General features: G+C 35.0%; 1 protein-coding gene across 1 annotated transcript; it reads left to right on the forward strand.

Moving 5' to 3' along the window:
• Positions 1-5869: 5869 nt before the first annotated feature.
• Positions 5870-6358, forward strand: LOC106882556 (uncharacterized protein K02A2.6-like). The gene has a single exon (XM_014933273.1). The coding sequence runs from the start codon at positions 5870-5872 to the stop codon at positions 6356-6358; it is 489 nt and encodes a 162-aa protein (XP_014788759.1).
• The last annotated feature ends 2514 nt before the right edge of the window (positions 6359-8872 follow it).

Genomic DNA, 8872 nt, shown 5'->3' on the forward strand with positions numbered 1-8872 from the left:
GGGGGGGGGGTATACTATAGTATAGAGCGGCCGCCGCTTTTTTGGGGGGTTCTGTACAAATTATAATCTAAGTATTTTGGTAGAGAAGTGCTATCTACTTGGATTTAGACCTCGTGTTATAGGTGTGTTTGTGGGGTCTGTTGGAGAGTGTGGGTGGTTGGTTGCGGTTGTGATGATTGGTATGTCTTTGGAATGTGATTTGGGATATAAGTTGTTTAAGTCTGGTGTTATGGATGTATTTTATTTGTTGGGAGAAACCACTAGCGGCAAGAGCTTGATTGTAGTATGGAGAGTGATTGTTGAAGATTTCCTCGGAAGAGGATAGATCAGATATGCAGGTTGAAATACCCTTGACTATGTTATCGAAAGTAGATTTGTGGTGATTGGAGTGTACGTTGAGGTATTTCAGGTATCGGTTAGGTTTATGATATGGGGAGTATTGTGAGTTTGATAAGTTTAGAGTAACGTCTAGAAAGTTAGCAGTTTTATATGATGCATAGATTTAGAATTCTTCTTTGTTTTTTCTTCTCTGCATCGCTCCCATTTCTTTCTGCAAATCTCCTCATACAGATGTAATAATCCTTATCTTCTACTATTACCATCTTCGATGAAGGGATACATTGAATTTTCCCTGAAACAGCTGTAAGACATTCTACATAAAATATAAATTTATTTATGCCATTGGTCTCTTTATCTCATTCTTTTTATATATACACACGCAAATACACAACCCATGTTATATTCTCCATTTATGTTGCAACCACATCTGGGGCAAAACTAGTCAATATACAGCACTTACTTGGTATTACGTGTATCATTAGGGTCTGGTTGACTTCATTACCCTTCATAACCTTTATATGTATATGTATATATATATATATATATACATGATGGGCTTTTTTCAAGTTCCGTCAACCAGATCCACTCACAAGACTTTGGTCAGTCCAAGGCAATAGTAGATGACACTTGCCTAAGGTGCCACACAGTGGGACTGAACCTAAAACCATGTGGTTGGGAATCAAGCTTCTTACCACACAGCCTGACCTGTATATATATATATATTTAAATAATAAGGGTGATAAATTGTATATTTTCATTTGTCTTGCCCGTTCATGAGTGCTAAATTTCCCTTCCAAAATTCACTTGTCTGTGATGAAAAATACTCCTCCAGTACTGTTCTGACCTAATCTACAGAATTCATATTTTTTCCATCCAAATGATTTTGAAAACTGCAGAATAAATGATAATCAGATGGAGCAATGTCCAGCGAATATGATGGGTGGGACAGCATTTCCCATTCAAACTGCTCAAGCCTTTGGAATGTCATCCTCACTGTATGTGGCTGAGCATTATCCTGATGGAAGAATACCTTTCGTCTTCAAACCAAAGATGGTTGCTTTTCTTCTAGTGCTGGTGTCGATGAATGGTTGACTGACCAAATTCAAGCTTCTCTGCTGGTTTCTCAACAATTACGATGGGATTTTGTTTCACCAGGGTTTGCAGGATGTCCTTGTCATGCTCTACAGATCTTCCAGGATGATGCTTGTCTTCTAGGCTGTAGTTTCTGGCTCAGAATTTCTGGAACCACCATTGACACTGGTTTACACTTATTGTCTGATCCCCATATACTGCATTAATATTCTTCACATTTTCCATTTCATCGTTGCCTTTATTGAACTCATAAAACAAAATATGGCGAATATGCTCCTTTGTCACTTCTATTATAGCTTTGAAGAAATAACTGTTAAAATTGAACGGCAAAAACATTCACTATGAATAAGTACTAGGTAAAATTATTACCTGCTTTTATAGCAAGTTGATGTAGGTAGTTTATCCCATTCTCCTCCAACTATTAGTTCATGCAATTGAAAAAAAAACACATTATTTATGGGATGACCCAATATATATATATATATATACATACATTTATATATTTATATATAGATATGTATGTATGTAATATATATATATATATGTATATGTGACCTTTTCTCATATATGTATAATTATTTTATTTTGTCATGTTTGTTTTCATCATTGTCCTGTACATTCAGTAGCTATACTCAGTGGTTTCTCATCACTGGTGCCACCAAGAGTGAACAATATCATCGTTAAAGGTGTGAAATTGTTATGATCTTTTGGATGATGACTGATGAGGAATTGGTTCCAAAATTTCCGTTTGTTGTGTTCTTGTTAAATTTTTGGAACGTTATTTGATGTAACACCAGGCACATTTTTCTTATTTTTTTTTTACTCATTCTCTAGAATATTCAGTTGAATATTTTTTGTTCAATGTCTGTTTCCTTCTCTTCTCTCTTTGTCTTTCTTTTGCCTTCCTCTCCTTGTCTCTCTCTTTCTTTTGCCTTCCTCTCTCTTTCCCTCTCTAACACTTTCGTCTGTGTTGCTTTTGTCCCTCGGCCTTTCACCACTCTTTCTCTCCTCCCACTACCACATGACCCGTGACCACATCTCTTTCTCATCTATTTTTTCCTTTTTTGCCTCAAGTTTGACTCCTCCACTTTCTTATACAGTTTGTTTTTAACTTTTGTTCTGACTTTCTACCTGTCCCTTTCTTGCTTCCAGCCCTACAAGACTTTGCATTACTCTTCACCTGTCCATCTTGCAGCCACATGACCTTTTTTCTTTGTATATGTATAATTATTTTATTTTGTTGTATTTGTTTTCGTCATTGTCCTGTATGTTTGTTAGCTATTCCTGGTGGTTTCTTGCTGCTGGCACCACCAAGGATGTACAGTATCATCATTAAAGGTATGAAATTGTTATGATCTTTTTGACATTGATTGATGAGGAATTGGCTTTAAAATTTCTGTTCGTTGTGTTTTTGTTAAATTTTTGGAACATTATCTAATGTAATGTCATGCACTTTCTTCTTATTTTTTACTCATTCTATGTATGTATGTATATATGTTGTATGTATGTGTTGTGGAAGGATTCTGACCACCCCCAAGTGACTAAAAGTGGACTCACACATTGCTATAAAATAAAGAACTCTCAACAGTTCAGGGTAAGCAGTTCACTGTGAGTTGTTGGCAGAGAGCGTTTAACCTCATCTAACAGTAACAGTAGTGCATTGTGTGAATACTTTCTTTCACCCTGCTTCGCTAAATTATATATCCAGCATCAGGATATAAAAGTGGCAACGAGTTGTTTGAAGCTTGCATTGGGCGTTTAGAATTTTCTATTTTTTGGTATGAAACCAAAGAAAAATCATTTAACATTGAGGACTTATTGGCCTCTGTGGTGCAGTTGCAACAGCAGTAACAACAATAGCAACTACAACAGCAACAACAGCAACTACAACAGCAACTACAACAGCAACAACAGCAACTACAACAGTAACAATAACAAACCAACAATTGCTGGAATTCATGTTGAAGAAGTCTGAAAATAATTCAGGTTTGTACTCGCCAGACAGCGTAGCAAACTCACTTGAAGAATTCAGTTAAAATCCAGAAGAATTGATTACCTTCTCTGCATATTTTCGAAGACATGAAGAAATCTTCACAGAAGAATGTAAAAATTGGTCTGATGAGAAAAATGCATGACTACTTTTAAGAAAGTTATCCCCTGCTAAACACGAAAAATATAGTAACTATATTCTGCCAAAGAAACCAGGTGAGATTTGTTTCAATGAAACAATTTTGTTATCGAAAATTTTCAGTGAAAGAAGTTCCCTGTTCAATATTCAGTGGCAGTGTTGAAATTTGGTCACCTATGCTGGGGTTGTTAACAGAGAATGTGAAAAATTCAAATTAAATGAATTAACCCCGGACATGTTCAAATGTTTAATTTTTGATCAAGGGCTAACTGCAAACAAAAATGCTGGTATATGTTCCCAGATATTAACAAAATTAGAACAGAACCAAAAATTAACTCTACAGGTACTAGCAGAAGAATTCCAGAGGATTATAAATTTAAGACATGATGCAGATAAAATTGAAGGAAAAGATTGCTCTCATATTCACGTGTCAACCAGTAACAGATAAAAAAAAACGAGAAAAAATGTCAAGACCGAATCCATGTTACAGGTGCGGTGGTCGACATTTTAAAAGTAACTGTCCATTTAAAAATATGAAATGCTTCAAGTGTGGTAAAATAGGTCATAAAAAATCACACTGTAACACTAAACCTAAAAAACAGTTCAACAGATAAAATCATGTAAGCAGGTTATTGGTGACAAGAAATACGAATGAGCCTCAAAGGAAATTTGTGAATGGAAAAATTAATAACAAACATAAAGTTACAATTGGATATGGGCAGTGATATCTCAATAATTAACACAGATACAAGGAAAAAAATTGGGAAACCTAGATTAAAAGAAACTTTGAAAATTGTACGTGTTGTTTCAGGAAAAGAATTACATTTTAAGGGTGAAATGTTAAGTGATGCTACATTTCATGGAAAAACCTTAAAAGCTAAAGTTTTTGGAACAGACTGAATGGAATTATTTAACTTAAATCTTTTTTGTAAAAATATGAATGGCTTTCCCACTATTACAAATAAGTCATCTGACGAATTAAAAAAAATTAAAAAGATTTTTCCTGAAGTTTTGTCACATGAATTAGGTTTGTGCACAAAAACAAAGGTGAAGTTTCCAGTAAAAGAAAACACCATACTGGTATTTTAACCAAAGTGAACTGTACCATTCGCAGCATTAGAACAGATAAACTTAGAATTAGAGAGATTAGAAAAAATTGGAGTTATCCAAAAAGTGGAATATCACCAAATGAGTATCACCAACCGCGTATGTTAAGAAAAAGAATAATAAAATCAGAGTGTGTGCTGATTTTCCCACTGGTTTAAACAAATGTCTTAAAACATTCCACTGTCCACTACCTACCCTGGAGGACATATTTGGGAAATTAAATGGTGGCAAGATATTTTCTAAATTGGTTTTCTCTGATGTGTACCTACAAATTAGAGTAGATGGTGAATGCTCTAAATACTTAACAATTAACACACATAAAGGGCGATATAAATACAACAGGTTACCATTTGGATTAAAAGTCACACCGGCAATTTTTCAACATATTATGGATGCAATGTTAGTGGACTGTGAATTCACAATTCCATATCTGGATGATATACTCATAAGAAGCAAGTCCCAGGACAAACATGTAGAGCACGTAAAACATGTGTTCAAAAAAATTAGTGATTATGACTTTACTTTGAGTGAAGACAAGTGTGAATTTTTCTTACCACAAAGAAAATATTTTGGACAAATCATTGACAGAAATGGACATTGACCAGATCCGTCAAGGGCAGATGAAATTAAAAATATGTCTCCTCTGATAAATATAATGACCTTTCAAACTTTTTTGGGACTGGCAAATTATTACCAAAATTATAGTCCAAATATGCATAAGGTAAGAGTTCCACTAAATAATCTATTAAAAGAAGATGTAAAGTGGAATTGGTCTGAAAATTGTCAGGTGTTTGACGAAATTAAAAAATATTAACATCTGATTTATTGTTAGCATTCTTCAGCCTGCAGTGGAGATTGTAATAGCTTCAGATGCCTCTGAGTATGGTATAGGAGCAATAATGCAACATAAATATAAAGATAGTAACATGAAGGTGGTGGTTCATGCCACATGTTCTCTTATATCAGCAGCTAAATTGAAAAAGAAGCTCTAGTGATTATTTTTGCCGTAAAAAAATTCATAGATTTTTACATGGTAGAAGTTTTCGACTACAGACTGATCAGTGTCCATTATTATTGATTTACGGGTTGAAGAAAAAATCCCTACCTATACTGCTAAAAGATTGCAATGCTGGGGTACTACATTAATAAACTAGGATTTTAAGAATGAAATCATTAATGAGAAGTTATGTATATTGGCCAACAATGGACTGTAATGTTGAAGAAATAGTGAAAGCATGCAGAGGCTGTGCCCTAGCTGCAAAAGCACCTACCACTAAATGGCAGTTGTGGCCCAAAACAAATATTCCATGGTCCAGACTGCATGTTAATTATGCAGGTTCACTTAAGAGTTCATATTACCTTGTTGTGGTGGACAGTTTTTCAAAGTGGCCTGCAGTGCATAAGTGTAAAAAGCCAACATCTGTAGTTACAGTAAGATTTTTACACAAATTGTTCACCAGATATGGTATTCCCGATACCATTGTGTCTGATAACAGAACTCAATTTTCTTCAGATGAGTTCAGAAAATTTTGTAAAATGTTCATTATTATACATGTGACCACTCCACCGTATCATTCTAAGTCAAATAGACAAGTGGAGCGTTTTGTTGACACTATGAAGAGGGTGTTGAAAAAGGCAAACAATGAAGTAATGGATGACCTTGCACTTCAACAATTTCTAAGAGTGTACTGAGTAACACCTAATCTGAATATCCCGTCTGGAATGTCACCTGTAGAATTGATGTTTGTTAGAAAGATCCATTTTTGAAAGTTGATACCTAGTGAAAATAGAAAAAAGGTGGACAACAAAGGTACTTCAAAATTCTTCAAGTTAGGTGACAAAATTTTTTTTAAACCTATAGATATGGTAAAGAAAGCTGGGAGAATGGAGTAATTATTAAACAAACTGGAAGAATGTTATTCGCAGTAAAAGGAACAAATGAACATAAAAGACATATTAACCAACTTAAAAAAAGATTAATGGAGAAAAGGTCATGAGAAATGAAATCCCCATGGAAGTATTGTATGACATGTTTGAGGTACCAATACCCAAATGATTTGAAACTACATGTTCTAGCATCAGAAAACAGAAAAGAACGGAAACACTGGAATTGAACCTTAAGCATAAGGGATATTAAAACTCAGAGTGAAGTTTAATTCTCAAAAGGGGAGAAGTTAGGAGAAACTAATTCTAAAAAGGGGAGATATGTTGGAAGGATTCTAACCACTCCCAAGAGACTAAAAGTGGACTGACATATTGCTATAAAATAAAGAACTGTCAGCAGTTCTGAGTAAGTAGTTCACTGTAAGCTGTTGGCAGAGAGTGTTTAACCTCGTGTAACAGTAATAGTGGTGTGTCATGTGAATACTGTCTTTCCAACTACTTCGTTAAACTATGTATCCAACACCAGGATATAAAAGTATGTATGTATGTATGTACGTATGCATGCATGTATGTATGTATGTTTGCATGCATGTATGCATAAAATTTTAAAAGCAGCTCTAATATAGTAAATATTATTGGTTGCACATACATAGTGTATATGTACTTGCTGTGGGATAGCATCCTGGGAAAGCTCCCTATCCGACACTGAATGTCCCAGACAGATGAAACAACTCACCTGACATGACTGTGAATGATAAATGTCAATATTTTACTAGTGTTATAGCTCGTCAGTACCATTTACTCAATTCACCTCGAAACACATTGAATCATTGGTCTGAGACATACATGCAGATAGTGTGGGCACAAAATTAAGTAAAAAATAATTTTGAATTAAAAGCAGATCAAATAAATGGTATCGTGAAGAAAACTTATAGTCTAAGTTTCCCCCTCTGTAGGTAACCAAAGGTCTCTCTCCTCAAGTGAAAGGAAGATTGTATAATGCATGTATTCAGACAGCAATTCTACTTGGTAGTGAGACGTGGGTCCTGAATGCAGAGGACATGCAAAGGCTAGAGAGGAATGAAGCTAGCATACTCTGCTGGACGTGTAATGTAAGTGTACATATTTGTCAGAGTGCTAGTGTATTGAGAGAGATATTAGGCATAAGAGGAATTAGATTCATTTAGATTCAGAAGGCTGCTGGTACTTATGCCGAACTGTTAAGTTGCAGAAATCTGAAGAAACCAACACTGGTTGTCCAGTGTTATATAGTCTATCTTTCACTTTGAGCAAGAATATCTTTGCTGTCAGTAGAACGGTAATAGCTATCTGATTTTTACTCAAACCCTTCTTACTCTGACTACTACTTTCTGAACAGCTATTTCCCCTGCTAATTATATCACCTATATAACAGAAGCTATTAATTACGAACAATGAGCTAGCTAGGCATTTAAAAGACTACTTCCAGCATGATCTTAATGCATATTGCATACAAAGCAGGCTTTCTCTGTTAGTCTATCTGTGATACCACATCGTCTCCTGTATGTTTATAGTTTACATTGGGTACAGCATACAGAATTTATACCAACCTCTTTTCTTCAAACGGGCTATTTCTTTGAGGGTATCAGGGTACAGTTTTTTTCCCTACACACTAACTATATCTTGCATTGTCTACATGATCAGTTCCTGAATCTTTCAGGTGTCTACTGGAACAATGCACTTTTACCAATTTGCAACATGAGTAGGGTGGAAACAGAAAGAATGAAGGAGTAATTAAGAAAATTATTTAAGAATTTTGGCTTTGGGATCTAGAAAATTATTAGTAGCAAGTTTTCTTGATGTTACTTTGGAATTAAATACCAGTTGCTTTTATCCTGTCCATAATAATAATTTAAATTGCGTAAATGAATCCCTGTAGAAGCATAATCAATTTTATACTTAGAGAGGTTTTTAATAGAATATCGAAATTAAACAATAAGCTAATTACTATAACATGGTTCTAAACAGCCAGATATAAAAAGAAATTATACATACTCTAGACGTGAATAACCCACCTAGTATAAGAAAAAATACAAGGTAGTAGACACAGATAAGGGGAGGAAATTATGTAAGAATACTGGCTGTTGTTATTTCCCTTGCATTAGTTTTTTTGCTGGAAAAGATGTTCTGTACTGGCTATAATATGTAGTGCGTGTATGTATATAGCTCACAGGCACACACACACACACACACACACACACACACACACGCACGAATATCTGTCAGTCTCTCTCTCTCTCTCTCTCTTTCTCTCTCTCTCTCTCTTTCTCTCTCTCTCTCTCT

This window comes from Octopus bimaculoides, chromosome 18 (genome assembly GCF_001194135.2).
Source record: "Octopus bimaculoides isolate UCB-OBI-ISO-001 chromosome 18, ASM119413v2, whole genome shotgun sequence".
NCBI classification, from domain to species: Eukaryota; Metazoa; Mollusca; class Cephalopoda; order Octopoda; family Octopodidae; genus Octopus; species Octopus bimaculoides.

What these genes read in the sequence shown, in the direction of transcription:
- LOC106882556 (XM_014933273.1), top strand. Translation starts at nt 5,870, where the DNA reads ATGGACTGTAATGTTGAAGAAATAGTGAAAGCATGCAGAGGCTGTGCC.